The sequence below is a fragment of the Balaenoptera musculus genome, chromosome X, assembly GCF_009873245.2.
Source record: "Balaenoptera musculus isolate JJ_BM4_2016_0621 chromosome X, mBalMus1.pri.v3, whole genome shotgun sequence".
Classification (NCBI taxonomy): domain Eukaryota; kingdom Metazoa; phylum Chordata; class Mammalia; order Artiodactyla; family Balaenopteridae; genus Balaenoptera; species Balaenoptera musculus.
Window position 1 is genome coordinate 16,159,878 of NC_045806.1, and position 21,367 is coordinate 16,181,244.

At 42.7% G+C, this 21,367-nt stretch overlaps 1 protein-coding gene across 3 annotated transcripts in view; it reads right to left on the reverse strand.

The window, feature by feature from the left end:
- SH3KBP1 (SH3 domain containing kinase binding protein 1) overlaps positions 1-21,367 on the reverse strand; it is a 340,352-nt gene that overhangs the window by 148,292 nt on the left and 170,693 nt on the right. For all 3 annotated transcript variants that reach the window (XM_036840453.1, XM_036840455.1, XM_036840454.1), the window contains 2 exons: positions 15,928-16,031; positions 3,172-3,301 (listed from right to left, as the gene is read on the reverse strand). In XM_036840453.1, the coding sequence (XP_036696348.1) occupies positions 3,172-3,301; positions 15,928-16,031 (234 nt within the window). The remainder of the gene's footprint in view (positions 1-3,171; positions 3,302-15,927; positions 16,032-21,367) is intronic.

Genomic DNA, 21,367 nt, shown 5'->3' on the forward strand with positions numbered 1-21,367 from the left:
GCCACCAGGGAAGCCCCAGAGCCATGTAGTAATTAAGCAGTCTCTGTGAAAACTGTGATTTATGAAGGGTATTAAGTGGGCTGGTCTAACAAAGACCTTTACTGACTACAGTTCAGCTCATACCAGAGTAAAAACATAGATATCTTTCGTGCATTAACTACATTTGTCTCTCTCAGTTCTATGATAAAAGTAAATACGCATTTACTATAGTTATACTAGATGTTATCCCTGGGGGAAACTGCATGAAGGATTCATGGGACCGCCCTGTACAGTGTGTTTTTTTTGGTTTTGTTTTGTTTTTTGGCAACTTTCTGTGACCCTATAATTATTTCAAAACAAAAATGTGTCTCTTTTGTAAAGTAAAGTACACTGAAACTACTAACACCATTCTCTGGGGATAGGGAATGAGCAGATTCACTCTAAAACCAAAGGTTCCAAGTAGACAAATCCTACCAGTATACATAATTTCTGCATGTGATCTGATCTAATTACATATATTTTACCATCAGAGTGTAAACAGTTACTGAACAGCCTGTGAGAACACTGAGAGATGGTATTTCTCTCTCTTTCAGGGGATTATTTCAATTTAGCAAGCCCTAGGGACATTATAATCACATCTGCTTTCCTATGAAGCCCTTTGTGACCACCGCTGTCCCTACATCCCCATGGGACCGGCCTCTCTCTGCCTGTGTATCCCACTTTTCCTCAGATACCCGGCTAGCAGAGCACGTGTGGCACTTTCCTGAACTGTCGCTGATTTGTGCACACCCTTTCCACAGGGCGAGCTGACTGAAGACAGGGACCCTATCTGATTTGTTTCTGTATATCTTCAGTGCCTTGTACAGCATCTTAGTAACAACAGGGGCCAAGTAAAAGCTGAATGAATGAAGAATAGAAGAAAAGAAGGAAAGCAGGAAGGATGGATGGATATGGACAGACAGATAGAAAGATCAATAGATGGGCCCCCTTCTCCTTAATTGCACATACAGGAAGATTACAAAAGCCATGTACTTATTTCACAAGCATCCATCCTTGTTAGGAGAACATGCCTCTCCAGAGACCTCAAAAACCCCCTTGACAAGGGACAGTTCCTGTGGTAACTAAACATGGCTGCCGGAATTATTAGGCTCTCCTATTTCTGAAATGGCAGGTTTTAATTGAATGAGCGTTGGGGACAGCAGTCTCCATGAGAGAAACAGTCCCTTGAGAGCATGTGACAGAAGGCTAAGTGATTGGGAAGACCATTCCACTCCGCCTCCTAACCTCCTGCCCCGGGAATTCCAGCAATGTGTGCTTTGAGCTAAGGGGTCAAGCAGGGTCAGATGTCCACATTATTGACTTGGAGTAAGAGGAGACAGTTTATTTCAACAGTTCCAAAAATACAAAAGGCATGACTTCTCTGAGCTCCAGCTCTGAAAGCATACCTAACATGGCAGGATATCAAGAGGTCAAGGTTCTCCCAAAGATGTGGTCCAATACCTCTCCAGATCTCCTTCTCTGCATGAGTACAGGAATCCCAAAGTAATTTCCAAATGCAGAGACAATGCTTCAGTGAGCACAGTACTAATCGGTGTGTAAGCAGCCTCAACTTACTAACTGGCTATGTCCCAAGAATTCATCGTGATTAACAATGAAAGTGACCACTTAATAGAGGGTCTTCTATAGGTGAGGTGGTTTATATACATTATTGCTATTGGAACTCATAACACACTTCCACAGAAATAATGGTATAATGACCCGATTTGGTCCTCCCTCCAAGAAAGCCCATTTAATCCACAATATCCTTAAGATACAGTATTCTTATTATAGGATCCAGTTACCAGGTACAATACTATTCTAGTATATGAAAGGAGACACTATGGCAGTTAGAATTCTAATGTACAATTTGGAAGCCATAGAAGTCCCACTACCATGGGGTCAAGGACACTTTCTGCCCTCCCGGCCATACTCATCAGTTGGCCCATGTTAGCAGAGAATCTCCTTGCCCCAAACCAGAGAAGGCAGCAGGAGCTTCAAGATGCTTCCTTTGCCCCAAAATCACCTCCTGTCTTTCCTATCATAGACCCCAGGATGGAATGAGGTTCAGGGATGGGGAGCCCCAGACTTTGGAAGCCACTGAGCCAATCAGCCAGTGCCACTGAAACACCAAGTGAAGGAGGTGGCCTGAGCACGACTCCAGAAATGGCTTTACCTCCAAATTGGGGATTTGCCCAATCATGCTACTGGTTAAATAAAAGGGACACAACTAACTTGAAAATACCACTCAAGTCAGATTTTTCCAAATGGAAAAGAAAGCTGTTTAAGAATTATTTTGACAGGACTGAGCTGTCTTCTTGTTAGAAAGGAAAGTCTGCAGCCCCAGGTAGTGCCGAACCGCTAAGACACAGTCGAGCCTCTACGACATTCACACCCATGACCTTGGCTCAAGACGGCACAAGAGATACACAGACGCCCACGTAGGAAGTTGGGTTAGCGACTGGGAGAACAAAGTTTCCCGGTCCTGACCTTTTGTTCCGTGAGCTGGAAAAGGCAGCAGAGAAGCTGGAGGGAGGAGAGCTTCAGGCCCTGGAGAGAGAAAGACCTGGAGTTCGTTCTCACCATCACAGATGGACACGCATGCTCACCCGAGGTGGGGCTGGGCCCTCAGCTGGCTTGGCAGACTTTCAAGGGAGCTGGCACACACACGTCCTGAACATTGCCCTTCTCCCCATCAATGATTTGTGTGGGGTGCGTGTGGGTGTGTGTGTGTGCGTGGGTGTGTGTGTGTGGGCGTGTGCCATTTTCTCCAAGTTCCTCGAGAGATGCTGAGAAATATTAACAATCTCATTTGGTTCATTTTAAAATTAATTATCAACGCGCAGTGAGTGACATTTTAGAAGTATACGGAGGCACAGCAACATGGGCCATCCATGGGGGACTATGAAGGCTGACAGTCACCTATCCAGAGATGTTCACAGTGTGCACCTGCACAGGGGTAAAGGTATGCACGTCACACCTTTACAATGATAAACCTACTAAACCACGGTGGGTTAAGGTAGCATGACCAAGAAAATATTCATGAGCTTCTGTCACAGTCGCTCAGCACAGGCAGTGGAACTGAGGGGAGGCTGGAGCGGCACCTGTGGGTGCCCCCACCCCTGTCCTGCATGGTGGGAGGACTTCCTTCCTTACTTGACTTGGAGAGCTGCTCATCCTGGGAAATGCCGAGGTCGTCCGACTCCCCCGACAGCTCCTTGATGAAGTTGGAAGGAAACATTCCAGTCTTTCCATTGAGAACACCTTCCCACCATCCTTCTTCTACCTGCACAGATGTGAACAGAACAGAGGCAGGGTTCAGGTTAGATGTGGTACTTGCCAGTTTTCTCTCCCATCTGTACAGTGCCGAGTGCAAAGCCCACACAGGGAGAGCTGCAGGACCCAAAGCTTACAGGTTAACAGGGAATGAGAATGTAGACTTCACAGGGTCTCGAGATTCAGACTCAGGAAGGGGGGTTTAACCTAGGGACCATAAACGCAAGTGGAAAAGAATTAACACTTCATTTCCACTAACATCCAACTGAAATTTGGCATTTCCTTTGATTAGGAATATACGTAACATACCAGAGTAATAGAAGGACCTGTGACGTGACACCAACCAAATCGTATTTTCGTATCACATCATAGATACTGTGGGTATTTCAAGATATCGTTTGCACTCATTGCCACTTTGAAGTGGTGGTAGTTATCACACCTGCTGGGAGACCTTGTTATTTAATGTATTAATAAGGAATTATTTATTATTTATAATAAAGAAGTACACATGGATTAGTATACCAAAATTTGCTTTTAAAATAGCTTGATAGCTACTTTAATATAAATGGTTCCTTTTGTAACCTTATGTGTTTTATTTTATGCATATAAAACCATTATTTAAAAACTGAGAATGGCTTTCCCAGACTACCAAACCTAACTTGATAGCCTAACAAAAACAGTTAAGAATCTGTGGAATAAAAACTCAATCAGAAGGTAGAAGGACTCCCTGCAGCTTTCTTGAAGGTTCTAGATTACCCTGAGATGAACTGATATGGGATGAAGGGAGGTAGGGAGGGCAGCCAGACTGCAGTCATCTGGGTGGGGGAGTTGAAGGCTGGATCTGGGGAGGGGTGAGAATGAACAAGGCAGGTGTGGATTTGAGAATCTGTGAGGGATAAGCTGGTCTTCAGCAACCAATTGGCTGAGACGAGGGAAGTGTAAACAAAAAAAGTCATCCCCAAATTTTGTGATGGAGCCACTAACAGAACAGCAGAAGTCAGCATAGTGAACTGGCTTCTCGGAGGAAAATAACAGGGCATTTTGAGAACAAGGAAGCACTTACTTACCAGTATGGTGTAGTATAATAGAAAGAAACCTAGAAACTTTTTGGAATTTTTTTTGGCCATGTACATGTATTACTTCTTCAAATCAATAAACACAATTTAAAAGCTTAAATAATTAAAACAAAAAACAAAAAGAAAATTAGAGTCAAAAGCCCAGTTCAAATCGTATCTTGTGACTCTTCGAATGTCCTACTAACTGAACCCTGGCTTTCCTATCTGTACAGTGGGATAATTAGTACACTTGATCAGTGTTAGAAATAGATGTATTATGATTCTACACTAGGGGCTAGGGACACAGAACTGTACAGGACATATCCTTTTTTTTTCCCTCAAGAAGTTGACAATCTACCAAGGTAGAAAGGGCACATGGTTTAAAGATGGTGGAGGGTGGGCATGACCAAAACCTAGCAATGCAAGGTAAATAGAAAAGAAAACACCATGACTTAGCACAAACCAAATGTGTTACACAAAGTTGAGCTCGCCAAGATCTGGGATGCTAAAGGAAGGCTTGGAGAAAAAAAGGAATCAAAGTTAAGGTTGGCCTTGAAGAGCAGAAATGCCAGATATAAGTAGGGGAGGGTGTGTGAGAGAGACATTCAGGAGGTGCTGACACAGCCTCAGAATGGAGACAACCAGAATGGCATTTTAGAGCACGATTTAGGGAGCTCATGGGATACAGACTCACAGAGTGGCCATTATATCTGTGTGATCACAGAATCTTCGGGAAAGAATCCAGACAATGGCACCCGTGCATGACTATCCTTATTCAATACCAAATCACGGCATTTCACAACGTTTCCGTTGAAATCATTCCATGTGTCTATGTCAACTCAACCGTTATGTATTATCCTTTCAAGGAGCTTTTTATAGGATTAGAATGGTTAGGAAGATTCACCATAAGCCTGAATATAAATAGTCACAGGATTTGTAGCATGGGGTCCTTTGTGCTTGCCCTGAATAAGGAACCAGAAAATGACCTTCTTTCTCCCAGAAATCACAAGGCAGGAGGGAAAGACCAAGGGCACGGACCACAAATGAGCAGTCCCTGGCGTAATCCCCGACAGCGCAGGGCAGCTGGGCCAATTCCATTTGATTCAGTTTGACAGTATCTAAAACGCTCCTGTTCCCAGTAATAAGTGGCTCCAGCCCGAGATCCCTGAAGGAAGTGCTCCTGATGTGTGGGATCGGCAGGCTGCCTGCTGGGAAAACAGGGGTGTGTTCACCTCGCCACGTCCCCACATGCCCGCATCCCTGTCACAGCACAGTCTGAGAGGAATGGCCAACAGGGAACCGGCAGACATCTATCATTAGCCTCACGGCGCGCAGAGGAGCAGACAATCAAACCACGGCTCATCGCCTGGGGGGTACACTTCCCATTACAGGCACCACGGAGCGGGCGGGGGTCTGTCCCCAGTAGCAGAGAGAGCTGTTCGGTGCTATTTCTTCCTAAAGACTGCTGCTCTGGTTGCAAGATTCAGGCCGGTGATATGAGACAAATGATCCCCAGCCCCACACTGTCCCTCTTCAGCGACATTCTAGTTCAACTTCCTGCATAAAGATGATGACACTGAAGGCCATAGTGATTACACTCACTCATGAATGGATGGATGGATGAATGAATGCATGGCAAGGAAATCAATTGGGGGAAATCCTCCATGGGGGCCTATGAAGCTCTGATTCCCCCACAAAAGGAATTTTCCTTCCTGTGAGGAGCAAAAGGGACCAGGAGACCCTGACTATATTGCACACTGTTCTTAATTAGGTAACACCACACTCAGGTCTGTGTGACCCTCCCGATTCCACCAATATTTAATGAGCACCTATTCTGCACTGCCCTAGGACTTCGGGACAGATTCACTGGTGAACAAAACAGATAAAGACCCCAGCCTTGAAAAGCTTCTACAATAAGAGTGGAACATACAGAGTCTGCACACCACCTGCTTAGAAATCAAGTTGCTTATGTTTATGTTTCTATATTTAAAGAGAGAAATGCATCCCTTTGTAATAAAGTGAGGATTATGGATGTTACGAAGGGCTTATGATTTCTTTCCCAAGGAAAGCATTAGAAGGGGACAGACACCTACCTTCTCCCCGCCAACACATACTCATCAACAGGCTTCTGCAGGCCTTGGCTCTAGGTTGAGAACAAACCCCTGTGTTCCTCGGAGACCAACCCAGCCAGCTCTGGAGCCCATGGCTATGTTCCAGGAGAGAACCCCACCTTCAGCCCAGAGCTGGGAGCAGGGCAGCTTTACATGGTAAGTGTTTGAGGAAGAAAGATGCAGTAAAACCACTTAAACAGGGCTTCCCTGGTGGCGCAGTGGTTAAGAATCTGCCTGCCAATGCAGGGGACACAGGTTCGAGCCCAGGTGTGGGAAGATCCCACATGCCGCGGAGCAACTAAGCCTGTGAGCCACAACTACTGAGCCTGCGCATCTGGAGCCTGTGCTCCGCAACGGGAGAGGCCGCGACAGAGAGAGGCCCGCGCACCGCGATGAAGAGTGGCCCCCGCTCGCCGCAACTGGAGAAAGCCCTCGCACAGAAATGAAGACCCAACACAGCCAAAAATAAATATAAATAAATAAATTAATTAAAGAAACATTAAAAAAAAAAGAATACAGGGACCTCAGTCATATAATTGTAAAAAAAAACAAAAAACAAACAAACAAAAAAACCACTTAAACAGTTTGTGTCTGTGTGCCCCGCAATTCTTAAGTCTTCACAATCACCAGCCTCTAAGTGGTTCAGGGCCCAAGGAAGTAGTTTCTAGTTCTTAGCCCTGTTGCAAGTTGGGGAAGAGGCTGGGTGAATTTCAACATCTCCACCTCCACCCAATCTTACAAACATTATCTACACCTGTAACGCACTGAACAGGATGTCTGTGAATACAAAGATGACCTTGCTGTCTGGGGTACCTAACTACCCAGAATACAGGCACACCTATTTTATTGCACTTTGCTTCACGGTGCCTCACAGATGTTGCTTTTTTTTTTTTTAACAAATGGAAGGTGTGCGGCAGCCCTGCATGGAGCAAGTCTATCGACGCCACTTCCCCAACAGCATCTGCTCACTTCGTGTCTCTGGGTGACATTTTGGTAATTCTCAAATATTTCAAACTTTTTCATTATTATTATATTTGTTACGCTGATCGGTGATCATGATCTTTGATGTTACTACAATGACTTGAAAGCTCAGATGATGGTGAGCATTTTTTAGCAATTAAGTACTTTTTAATGAAGATATGTACATTATTTTAGACATAATGCTATTGCACACTTAATAGACTACAGGATAGTGTAAATATAGCTTTTATACGTACTAGGAGACCAAAAACTTTGTGTGACTCACTTTATTGCAATATTTGCTTTATTTCAGTGGTCTAGAACCCAACCCACAATATCTCTGAGATATGCCTGTAGTTCCTACTTATCACTGTTGAAGTTTTACCTGTTAACTGTACCAAGAAGGGGAACAAGATTCATCAAGTCTAAAGTCTACTTCAGGGTACAAGCAGCAAGAGAGAAAAATCCATTTAAGGGTTGCTATAGCTTTTTACATCCAATTGCCCTTTGTTACCCAAACCTCAGTCAGAAGCACACTGAAGAGGTAGGTGTGAGGGAGGAGGGAACATGGGGGAGGGAGAGGCACACAGGCAAATGGAGTCAGCTTCATTGTTTCAAGAGCTGTTTTACCATTCTTTCCAAAAAGAACAATGGACAAATCAAGCTCTAAGGAGAGGCCCACACCTCAACATTACTAAAATTTTCCTCAAAATTTATTCATACTTGGTAGGTCATACGTTTCTGGGAATGTATCCATTTATTCTAGGTTGGCCAATTTGTTGGCATATAATTGTTCATAATAGTCCCTTATGATCATCCATATTTCTGTGGTATCAGTTGTAATCTCTCCTCTTTCATTTCTGATTTATTTATTTGAGTTCTCTCTCTCTTTTTTTCTGAGTGAGTCTAGCTAAAGAGTTGTCTGTTTTATTTATCTTTCCAAAAAACCAGCTCTTGGTTTCACTGATCTTTTCTATTGTCTTTTTAGTCTCTATTTCATTTATTTCTGCTGATCTTTGTTATTTCCTTCCTTCTACTAACTTTGGGCTTAGTTTATGCTTTTTCTAGTTCCTTGAAGGCATTATGCTAAATGAAATAAGTCAGACAGAGAAAGACAAATACTGTATGATCTCACTTATATGTGGAATCAAAAAACAAAAACAAAAACAAAAACGAACACATAAGACACAGACTCATAGATATAGAGAACAGATTGGTGGTTGGCAGAAGCAAGGGGTGGGGAAGGTGAGCAAAATGGGAGAAGGGGGTCAAAACAAATTTCCAGTTATAAGATAAATAAATCCAGAGGATGTAATGTAAATAATTACCAATATTATACTGTAAATTTGAAAGTTGCTAGGAGAGTAGATCTTAAACGTTTTCATCACAAGAAAAAAAACTGTAACTATGTGTGGTAATAGGTGTTAACTAGACCCACTGTAGTGATCATTTTGCAATGTGTACATATATCAAGTCACTTTGTTGTACACCTAAAAGGAATACAATGTTATATGTTAATTATCTCTCAATTTTAAAAATGTATTCAGAAATAGTTAAATGAGAATTTCAGTACCAGTCCTTTTTCCTACCTGTGAGAGGTAGGGGAAAGCATTTTGGAAAATTTTTTAAACTAGAAAAATATCAAGATAGTTTTTTAAAGTTTTTAAAATTGAGATATAATTCATTTAAAGGTACAGATCTTAATGGTACAAGTTGAACAGTTTTGACAAATGCATACACTCGTGTAACTTATAGTTCTACCAGCATACAGAGCATTTCCATCATTCCAGAAAATTTCCTTGTGGTCCTCCCCAGTCAATCTACCTCCAAGCAACCGCTAATCTGATTTCTATCACCTAGGATTGGTTTTGCCTTTTTTAGAACTTCATGTAAATGTGTTAAGACATAGTTTTACCTTTTGAATATTGCTGAAAAAAAATACAAATTGTTTTTAGAAAACATCCTTTTCTATTTGTGGAATTAGTGGGAAAAATATTTTTGAGGGAACTACTTCCTGAAGTCATAAATACCTACATTATTTTCTATTTTTATTGCTTTAAATAACCATCCCTGTTGATCTGGGGACATGGAAAGCTAGTCATGCCAACTATAAACAAGTGTTATCTTGGTTCTAAATGCCTGCGCCAATATTTTCCCCCAATTCCTATGTCCTTCATTGTCTAATTACCTCTTCCAGGCAGGGCCAGAACATTCCCATACACAAAGGAAGTTGATTTTTATCCCCTCCCCTTATTCTTTTGAGAATAAGCCTATTCCACATGAGGGGGTCCCTCAAAAGAGAAATCTGTAGGGTCATCCAGAGGGAAATGACTTAAGAAAAAAAATAAATGATTTCTATTTAAGACTTAAGCAAACTCTGTCCAATGAGACAGAGCAACATCCATGATTTTCCTGACAGTGGCAAGGGTTTCTGGTAGGGCTCTTACAGACATTCTTCAGCAATGCTTGAAAGTCCTGTCCTTCAATACAGCTATGGGCTAGTCTACAGGTCCCCAGATTCCTAAATGACTCTAGGCTATCCTTACTATCATTCCAGCTTGAAAATATGAGCAAATAATAAATCAAGCCAGAAAGATAACCTTTCTGATGAGCCAAGATCCTGAAGCTTTATCCTGTAACTATTCCCAGGTGAGTGAATTGTCTATGGGGACGCGTTCACCATAGAACAGCCACACGTAAGGAAACTTTGAAGGGGGTGTTCCTTTAAAAGTTCAGTGTGCAGATGTAGAGAATGGACCTGAGGACACGGGGAGGGGGAAGGGGAAACTGGGATGAAGTGAGAGAGTAGCATTAACACATATACACGACCAAATGTAAAACAGATAGCTAGTGGGAAGCAGCTGCATAGCACAGGGAGATCGGCTCCGTGCTTTGTGACCACCTAGAGGGGTGGGATAGGGAGGGTGGGATGGAGATGCAAGAGGGAGGGGATATGGGGATATATGTATATGTATAGCTGATTCACTTTGTTATACAGCAGAAACTAACACAACATTGCAAAGCAATTATACTCCAATAAAGATGTTAAAAAAAAAAAGTTCAGTGTGGGCAGCAGTGTCATTTTTCCCTCCACCCCATTTGATTGCATCTGCCAGCTCCTGCTTCCTGTACTACACACCTGCTCCCAGAGCTTCACAGGTCATCCCCAACCTCAGAGCAAAGCTGTACTAACGTCCTGCCCTCCTTCCTCAAGACTAGCCCAGTGCCTTACACAATACAACTGTGCTTGCTGAATGAATCCAAATACTCCTCACCTTCCACATGTCCAGTTGAAATGTCACCTATTCTAGGAAGCATCTTCTTCCCTCTCACTGAGTACCTTTGTTTTCAAATTCCTCTCTCATTTGTCAGCACCATTATTTGCCACTCTAACAGTATCTCGGGTTATTAGTCACCTTCTTAGTTGAGTATATCTTACCCTCTCCGACTATACCAAGCATGTTTCAAAGCAGAGTTCTGTTCAATAAATCTTTGGATCTCTGTAAACACAGTTTCTCTCACCAAGTAAGCACTCAAATATTTGATAATTCCCATAGCTATGCCAATCTATTATAAATACATTTAAACTTGCAAAGATGTTACTTTTATGTGGTTGTCGCCTGTTTTGTATGCCAATGATTCTAATCTAATCATCGTTGCTTCTAAACGTGGCTTCCCCCTCCTTAATATGAACGTCCTACCATCTCTGTGCATTAGGAAATCAGAGATGTACACCCCAAAGTTATTTGGAAAAATAATTGTAGAGCAGCCTGGGCTCTTTAGATTATCAAATTACAATTTAAAAAATCTTACATTAATGTTATCTTTTTTTGAAAAGGGATACAAACCCTTCTAAAGCAAAGGGTGCCTTAATGGGTAAGAATTTAGGTATGCTTTGATCACCTATTAATCAGCTTTTAAAGGAACGTGACTTCCCGTGGGCAAGCACAAAACAAAAAGGCCTCCTTTTGCACATGCGAGAACTCAGAGTTCTTACACCAAAAATGAAAGGAGGACAAATTGCCCATCCGCACCCACAGAGGTTGTCTGATTGAGTTAAAGTTTTGAAGAATTTCAAGGGCCTCTTTAACTCCTGCTGAGAGAACCAAATCTCTCTCCATGGCACAAGAAGTAAGATGCCTAAGTTTCTAGGAAATGCAAGTGACCTTTCTTTGCAAACGACAAGGCCAAGTTAAGCTCTAAGTCAGAAACTGAAGCCTTCAGTCTCTAGCCAGCCTGACTGGGGACCACTGGGAAATACCTCAAAAACTAACCACAAAGAACAAACAACAGCCAGAATCTCTGAACACCCCTTGGGCCACCACGAGGAGAGACTGGATGAGACCAAGCTCATCTAGCACAAGAGGAAATGCAGCGCCTTTCCCAGGCTCTAGATAACATAGATAGGAAAACAAAGAGGTTTCAAAGCACTTTAAAGCAAAAACCAAACCCAAAAAATAGGCCAGCAAGCCAGTTTCAAAACTTCAGCGGCCCTCAAATGCCACTTCTCCTGGTAACCCAGTCCATGTGCCATCTCTGTTCTTATCATCAGAACTTCGCCTGCACTGATCAATCATCCCCATGCTGGACAAAAATGTCACAAGTGTGTATTTACAATGATTTCCTTAAAAATGCCTACCAGGGATTTAGCCTGTTAGCTTTCCTTTTCGATCGGCAGCCCAGTCCCATTAAGTTCACAGTGACTTTTTTTTTCTCCCTGCAGACCAGCCAGGAGGCAGAAGCGTGGTGAGCGCTTCCTGAGCAACCTTCACTTCGCTCACCCCGCTCATCCCTGGACCGCCCCACACTCTCCATTTCTCCTCTAGCCACGCTGCAGAGACCCATCCAAGCTGAGCTGCTAACTTCTGCCAGAAGGGCTGTTCACCCTACCAAGGGTCACGGCCGTGTCCACCCAAACCTGTTTCCATCCACTGCTCTTCCTGCTAGCACACAGTTTGGTTAAAGAGTACAAAATATGTAGGTTTGAAGAGAAAAAGCTAGTGGTGAGAAGGAATAGGATAATAATTTGAAGGTTTAAAAAAAACGGTGCCAAAATAGGTGTAGAAAAAGACAACTAAAAGAGATTAGGGGTGAGGGAGTGTAGAATTTTAGAAGAATTATTAACCCTGATTGTTTCACTTATGTTGTCCTCAATCCACTTTAAAGAAGCCAGTGGGAATAGCAGAGGATGCATCATGGATGCAGAGAGGATAGAACTCAAACCAGCAAACCCATAGTTAAGGGAAATGCCCTGGCCCTACGAGGCTGTGTTGACAAATGGCAGACGAACATACATTTTTATATTTTAAGCTAAGATTACACGTTAAGATATATGTATATCATTTTTTAGGATTCTCTACTTCATTCAACTGTTCTAAAAAACCGGTCCATACATTCAAAGTCTTCCTAGGAATTGTCTCTTGGGGTGGGAGGGAGTATGGGCATTTGTGTTGTATAGCTTTGGAATACTGTAGAATTAATCTATTAATCAATCAATAAAAATATATATACACACCTACACAATACAATATGTTATATTTTTATTGACCAATAGATTGATTCTATAGTATTGCAAAGCTATTACTATGGTCTTACCTCAACCTGCTCCTGTGATTTAAGGGTTTTTGTTTATTTGGGGTTTTTGTTTATTTTGTTTTTAGTCTTCAGTGGAATTAGACAATAGCTACTCAATGGCATTTAAATAACACCCATTATAAGAGAAAAGGACAGATTTTATATTATACAGTGACAATGGCCCAGGATCTGCAATATGACAAGTAAATTTCAACAATAGGGAAATTAATTTTTGATGATATAATTTTAAAAATATGGATTAGAAGGTAAACCTTTATGTTTTGTTTTACACAAATAGCATAGGCTACACAGTTAATTTTCCTTTTTCCTGCTTGAAGCAAGCCCAGAATGAAGCCTAGCACACAACTGGCAGGGATGGAAAGGAGGCTGGGACCGTAGATGGTGGTGAAGCTCTTCTTCCAGACAAGGAGAATAACAGCCCTGCAATCATTCCTCTCCTTTAGCGACCCTCGTTCGGCTTCCCTGGAGCCAACAGGCAGTTGAGAATGGGCAATATTTCCCAGAAATTTATTAATAATTTTCCTTACCTTAATTTGTATTTCTTAAAATATTATTACAACATTAAAGGAAAAATCATCTCCTACGACAGAACCATTTTCAATTCTGGGTCCCTTTCCATCTTTGATCACATGCACAAAGATAGATTTTAGACGACTGTATCCTACTGTATGCAAATCTGTGGCTGATCTATTCATTTATTTTGAAAAAAACTTTTCATACTTCCATTTATTCATTTACTTATTCAGTAAGCATTTATTAAAGTATATGTTAGGTTTCAGGCACTGTTCCAGGTACTATGAATATAAAGATAGATAAAAACCAGATCCCTACTGTCGAAAAGCTCTCAGGTTAGTGGAATATAACATAATTACAACGCACAGCATTGTAATAAATACAGATTTAAAGGCCTCTGCGTTTACCATCTTAATGGCTTCACGATCTTCTAGCTGGATAATATAACTTAATTCACACAACTATTCCCTTTCTTGATGACTTTTCATTATCACAAGCATTGCTGCAATTAACATGTTTCACATATTTTTTTTCTGTTGACCATTTCCCTGGATAAATTCCTAGGAGTAAGATTACTGAGTCAAAGGGTATTAATTCAGATTTTTAGAGCTATTGATGTGCTTGTTAAGTAGCTTCATACAAGGATCATAAAGATATACAAAGTCACCAGTTCTTCTAAGCATTGCCAAGTCTTACCACTAAATCTGTTTTAGGATTTTCAAAAGGAGGTACCCATTATTGTCTTAATTTGATTAATTAATAGCAGGGCAGAACATTTTCTCATGGTTAAGATTTTTATTTCCCTTTGTGGGATGTGTGTTTATAGCAGATCTATCTATACTTTATCATTATTATAGTAGTTTTCTAAAATACTTTCATATGTTACATACATAATAACTTTTCATCTTAATTTATTGCAAATTTTTTTCCTGTTTGTTGTCCTCTTTGTTTAGCTAAACTTTCTTCAAATCATACCAAAATTTTAACTCTCTTTTATTTTTAGTCACAACTGTTTATTTTTTCCTCTGGAATTTCTTCCATGGTGTCAGTCTTAAGAACTGTGTCCTTCTACCATTGGCACAAATGTTCTACTCTGCTGTGCATTCATTTTTAACTCATTCAGCTTTCAACAAATGTCTCCTATGTGCTCTGCTTGGCACCAGGAATAAAAAAATGATGAATGAATGACATACTAATACAAATTATCCAAAGCTGGGAAATAGGCAAAAGGGGTTACTGCATGTCCTCCCATTATCACACTGGGAACCCCATTAATTGATTCTCTAGGGACAGGTATCTCTTTGTTTGACACACTATTTACTATTTATGAGATAGTTTACAACTCTCTTAGTGTAGATGTTAACCGGTAGAAAACCAAAAGCAAAACAAATGAGTCTTGTCAGATAACCATGAAAATAAACTTTGACCAGCAGAGATGCAAGAGATTCATCCCCTAGAAAAGATAACCTCAGAGGTTACAGTTTCACTACCCTGCAGGACGCTATGTAGTTGTGCATCTAACTTAGCAATCTTAATCAAGTTTTTTTCTCTTTCAGTCATTATAAATACTTTGCTGTTTCACCATTCTCTTTGAGCCAGCCTTACCATCTTGCAGATGCCCTCATTAGTGAGTTAAATAAAGCTTTGATGCATGCTCACTTCATGTTTATATGAGAGCCAAGAAATCTGGCTGCTAGCATCAGCCCTGCCACTTCTACCCACGTCATAGTTCACTTAACCCTTAACCTCCTCCTTGACTTCTGGCTTCCTTTTTTTGCCGGGGGGGGGGGGGGAATTGTGGGTTTCTGTAAGGTTGAATGGTATTCAGGAAACCAAAGCAACTGGAAAACTGTATTTCTATATACAGATACATATGTTGAATCAGAATGAATGATCAGATTCTAAGTTCGAAGTCCAGGATCCTCCAGGCCTGAGGGAGTGGAGCCTGAGAAGCCCATGCCAGCGTCTGGTGGGACACTTCACCAGCAGGGCTGGCTCCGAGCAGCCAGGACCACACAGGAACAAGGTTATGTAGTGCAGTGGAAAGAACAAGGGTCTCTAGCCAGGTGGACCTGGCTTCAACCCTCAGCCCTGCCTCTTCTAGGGTCTCTTGAGCCTCTTTCTTTTTCTACAAAATAAAGTGGTTACGATGAGTCAATGGGCCCATGCGTAAAGAACCTTGTCACTACTGTCACATACTAGATCTTCAATAAATGCCACTTCTTTTTCTTTCCCTGCTGGGTGGCAGGCCTCTCTGGAGGAATTTCCTCTGGAAGAGACTGAACCAGGCGATGTCCAAGGTCTCTTGAGTTCTAACGCCCCCCACAGCAAGGCCAACCAGCCAGGGGTGGGTTCTGACAGCCCGTGCGAGGCCACCGCGCCCACCCGCCTGGCACACGTACCTCTCCTACCACCTCTATGATGTCGCCAACTTTCAGCTCAAGCTCATCATCGTTCTGGGGCAGGTAGCTGAACGCCACCTGGCACCGGCGCCTCCGTCGCTCGCCTGCATGGGAAAAGCAAAGTATTCAGACACAGCTCTTGTCTCAAAATTAGATTTTAAAGAGAAGCATCCTAGGCATGCAGGCGAATTAAGCTGACTTGTTTCAAATATGCTCTCTGGGACATGGCTAGAGGCATGGCAGCTCTGGTCTCTGAGAGAGAGGCAGGAGAAAGCAGAGCAATGCTTCTTGGTCTTTTAAAAGCTGCTGGGTCAGAAAGGCATGGATATGAGAAACCAATCCGTTGGTGCAGAAGGCAGAACCCCACCCCTGAAGCGCTGGAGCCCAGGGTTGCCTTAAACGGTTTTCCGTGGATAGGGCTTTGTATTTGCTGCTGGTGACTTTTAATGAAAGCTGATGTGATATGGCAGAGGAAAAAGAATGGTCTGCTTCTAATGCTAGCAGGGCAGAGGAAATTTTTCCCAAATGTGCAAAGGAAAAGATAAAGTATCCTGGCCTTTTTCTTACTAATCATCACCCTTTTAACATGCTGGAACTCAGGCTGATAAGCAAAGGCTGATTTACATTTCAGCCTCCTCTTGGTACCATTTCAAATGCCCCACAGGGGTTCAGCAAATCCACTTTTGTCCTCTTCCCTCTGTCCCAGGGGATCCATTAGCAGGATCGCTGGCTGCTTACACAGAACCAACCCAGGCACATCGAGATAAAAACCAGGGCCACACTTCACTTGACTGAAGGACCCTCAAGGTCACAGCATCTCACTCACCCAGTGTGGCCCAACCGGGAGGTCCTGGCTTAAAGCGGTTCAAGTACAGATGCAACTGTCCACGCCACAGACATGCACTGTGGGGGGAAAGAACACGCATGTGGTGTGTGTGTGACGGGGCTCGGGGAGCGGCGGGGCAGAGACAGACAGACGGCAGTGGAGGCCCAAGCTGGGAAGAGGTGGATAAGAGAGAGGAACCGAGACCAGCGTTGCTCAGAAGTTTGCCACTCAAGGCTGACCACTTCACCTCATCCCTTCCTGCCACCGCATGGCCTTGAAAACCAAAGGGATCAACGACTTCAAGGAAACACATTTAGAAATGCTTACATTATTTTTGGATACTGCCTACAGGGATTCTTTTCCTTTTCTAACCTTTCCCTGAGAGAGCAAGTCCCCGCAGGAGTGATCACAGGCCACGCTGAGACCCCCATGCAGGGTGACATCATACAAAGGGGCAGGCCTTTGCTACATCTGACGTGCTCACTGATCAATATTTATCAAAAGCCAGTGGCCTAGTTCTCTCTGTTCCATTTTTTTTCTGCCTGAACCTCACTAAGGAAGAACAGAGTTGAACAGAGGGAAGAGGGCAGAAGTTCAGAATCAATATCTCGTCTAATCACATCTTAGGCGACGACGTGAATACACTCCACCCCTTTGTGCGAAATCACGAGCCGGCTGGTCTCGATGAGAGCAAATGCAGAGCTCTCAGGCCAGTTCCCAGGTGCTAACTGCACCGTCAGCGGGCAGAGTAGGGCAGCCCAAGGCTCTCCCAGGGACAGAGGGCTCACCCCAGATGGCTCTTCGCAGGCGGGAAGTCAGGAAGAGCGGTCTCCAGGGCAAAGAACCCCACCGCTATTCCCTGGCTTCCAACACAAAGGAAGGCAAAGCAAGCCCTCTGTCATAAAGGATACAGATTTCTCATTCTAGCCAAGAAAGTCTAGATGACGAGGTGATCTCGGCACCTGTCTCCTACTCCCTGTGACTCCCCTGCCCTCATGTACACCTCTTAAGATGAAGTTGTATAAATCTTTAAGACCTTTATTTGTTACATGTTACGTTCAAAACAAACTCTGCAGATACAATCTGAATATGAAACAAGTAAGCATGACAAATGTCTGAAACTCGACACTCATAACCACAGAGGTCACCAAAGTCCTGACCAAAGTGACTTAAAAATAACATCTAAAGACCTACTGTGAGCTGAAGTCATAAAACTTAGTTAAATGTAAGTTCGTATCTTCACAGAACCCTCTGTAAAAAGTAGCATCTAACCCAACACTACACAAAGGGTGAAGGAGAGGCGATATATTCTTCGAGAAAAGACTAACCCAGCAGAGTCAGGACCTAGAACAGAATAATATTTCTCTCGAACCAAATCTTTCCATCAGAATTCTGTAACGCCCTGTCTGGAATCAGAAAGAACAGCACACTTACTAATCTCTCTCTGCCAGGCTAGTCAGTATTTCTTAACTACCTCTAAGGTTATTCAACTGGTGGCACAAAGACCTATAAAGCACACTGCCAACATACAAGACCAAGAAAAGTGAGCCCGACAGGGAAGTATCCAGAGGTCACTGGTGGAAAAGGTCACCTGACACAACCCCAAGCAGAAACAATTATTCCCTCCGACACTGGGATAGTTTGTGATCTTTTCTAAAGCACCCCTGATACCCATCACCCTAACTTATCCTGCCAACCACATGAGTTAAAAAGAAAAGAGCCAGAATGAGCAAACATTTTACAAATGAGACAAGTAGGGCTCAGTGACTTACCCCAGGTCACCAATCTAGTAAGTGGCAGTATGTCCTTGGCCTGAGTTCAGAGCTCTCACTCCAATGCTGGATGAACCAATTTAGTTCACACCTCGTCCCAAGTTCTCTGCAATCTGTACTTAGCTGCTTCCCACAACACTGCATAACACAGCCTTAGGGCTTCTCCACGGCTTTCACATTACAGATAACTCCCAAACTCCTGCACTGCTGCTTTCCAGTCCTCGACTTCTGCAAATTACTGTTTCAATCTTGTTTGCCAGTTCCACCCAATGTAAAACCCAGTTCGGGGGGAATATTTGACGTTAGGAGACACTGCATTTCAGTGGCTTCTGTCCATCTTAAATTTAAGGGAATTTAAGGATGTCATTTGCCATTTTTTCCTTTCTTGGTATTTCACTGATGTTTACTAGTTGGTCTTGACCTTCCTTGAAGAGGTATGTAGACAACAATGTCATTCCCTTTCAATAGCTGGTATAAACTGGAGGAAAAAAATGCATGACTTGCCCAAGGTTGTGGTTCGGAATCCTTTCGTTTAAGCTACCACCCTCACGCCCAGAGCCCCATCCACACGAACTCAAGTTTTAATACATTTCATCGGGCTTTTTTCTTTTTGCCACTGTGTGTGTTTTTTAGGCAGGACCACTTAACTCCTTACACATAATTGAAAGAAGTAACGGACACGAGTTTTATGGACATACAAGCAAATGTATATGGGCACATGCACATGGCTTACCAAAAAAAGTATGACTGAGGCAGACTTCATAAGGCATACTTGACACGTCTCTCTACTTTACTGCCATATTGTATGACGGCCACAAAATACACATGCATGAACATGCATTCATATAGAGGAACACAGGCAAACACAGGTGACAAGGCAGGCACCCTCAACTCCCTCATTAGATCTCGTAACCACCTTCCATTCATGACCAGCTTTGTTTAATAAAATAGTAACAGCTAACATTTACTGAGCACCTACTGTGTTCCAGAGACTACTAAGGACTTTATATGCATTAGTGCATTTAATTCTCACATTGAACCTCGAGGGTAGATCTTGGACCCTCCCTTTTACAGACAAGGAGACTGAGTATTTTACCAGAGGTCTTACAGCTAGAAGGTGCTAGAAGGGTCAGGGATTTCAAGTCAGGAGATGCAACTCCAGAGACTGCCTCCCCTGTCTGACTGTTCTTAAGAAGAATCCTTGGCTATGAGTCTTGAGACTGCAGAAGGGAGTAGCTGGGCTAACATGGGACATGGTTAAGTTGTGAAACCAGGAAGTGACAAACCACAAATCAGGAGCGTTTCCTTACAGCTGCTGGCAACTGGGGCCCATATTTTAATGAAATAAAGCTGGCTGGATGGGGAGGAAATGTCGTATATTCACATTCTCTAAAAATGAAATAGCAGAAACTGCAAAGGATGCCATGACCCAGCCTCAGAAACAGCACACACATCTATATTTTAGAGCCTTCCGGGGTCTTACAACATGTGAAAACTTTACTAGGTCAATTCATTCAATGACCACAAAAATATAACAACAAATAGTGCAGTGGTTGAAAAAAACCTTTGGGTAAACTGAAAAGTTTCAACACTCATACAGTCTATTTTTTTTTTCATCTCACATCCTCCTTGACAGAACAAGAGTATAACTACCAGGGTTGATATTTCCAAGAAACTCACTAAATTAATCAAATGGAGCCTCACCACGTGCCTAGGAAACACAGCAGTGTCCTGATGTCGTTTTACAAAAGAGAAAACATTTATAAAAGCAAAGAGGAACATCAGAAGAAGCCCCTAATCCTCAGGGTTACTTCTGGCACTTTCTCCAGACATGGCCTGGGGTCCACCTGGGTCAGAATGTTGACCTGCAAGGCAGACCTACGGAACTGCACTCTCTGAGGTTGAGGCCAGGGGCCTGCATTTAAACCTGACTCCACAAGTGACACTGCCCACAAAAATCTAAACCTCAACAACGAATCAGAGTCACTAATTACACGTGAGAACAGGAAAATACCTTGTTGGGAACAAGTGGTCTCCCTTTGGAGGACACTAACCAGTGGTTCTCAATCTTGGTTGCACCCTGAACGCACCTGCGGAGCTTTCATAAAACTCCCCATAACGTCCTAACAGCAGCCCCTAAGGAACAAGGTCTCCATACAAAAATGGCTTCTTCCAGGGCTGGGGCAAAGAAAATACAAAGTGAGACTGGAATATGTGGTTATGACAATATTAACGAAGCACTCTAAGGCTTGAGGGGTCACTTGTAAAGGACACAAGGCTCAGCTTGGTGGGGCTTCCACTGGTCAAATCTGGGACAACAACAGCATGTACTAAAGGATTTATTCATTTCAAAAAAAATTCATGAGCCCATAATGATACATTCACTAGGTAGCTAGGTTGAGAGCTAGCTAGATGAATGGATAAGATTAGATAGGTAAGTATGGGCCAAGAGGGGAAAGCTCTTCTTTACAAAAGAATGTCAACTAATGCATGTAGAAATGATAGAAACACATAATCACCATTTTATAACCATCATGGCAACAATTGTTTCTGGCAAGAATCAATGGTTGCTAAAACCACTGGGTGAAATCCTGTTGGGGATTAGGATATTTAGAGAGTCTCAAAGTATCTCCTCACAGATTATTCATTGATTACAAAAGGAAATGGTCTCCTGAGTATGGAGAAACCTGGCAGACACAGCCTCAAAGTTCATGTCATCAATGATGGGACAAATTAACATCAGGTGCCTCCTTACGTGATGCACTGAGAAGGGCTTAACATCACCTACAGAACGCTCCTGCCCAAAATGTTTAACTGAAATCTGACCGTGAAGAAACATGCA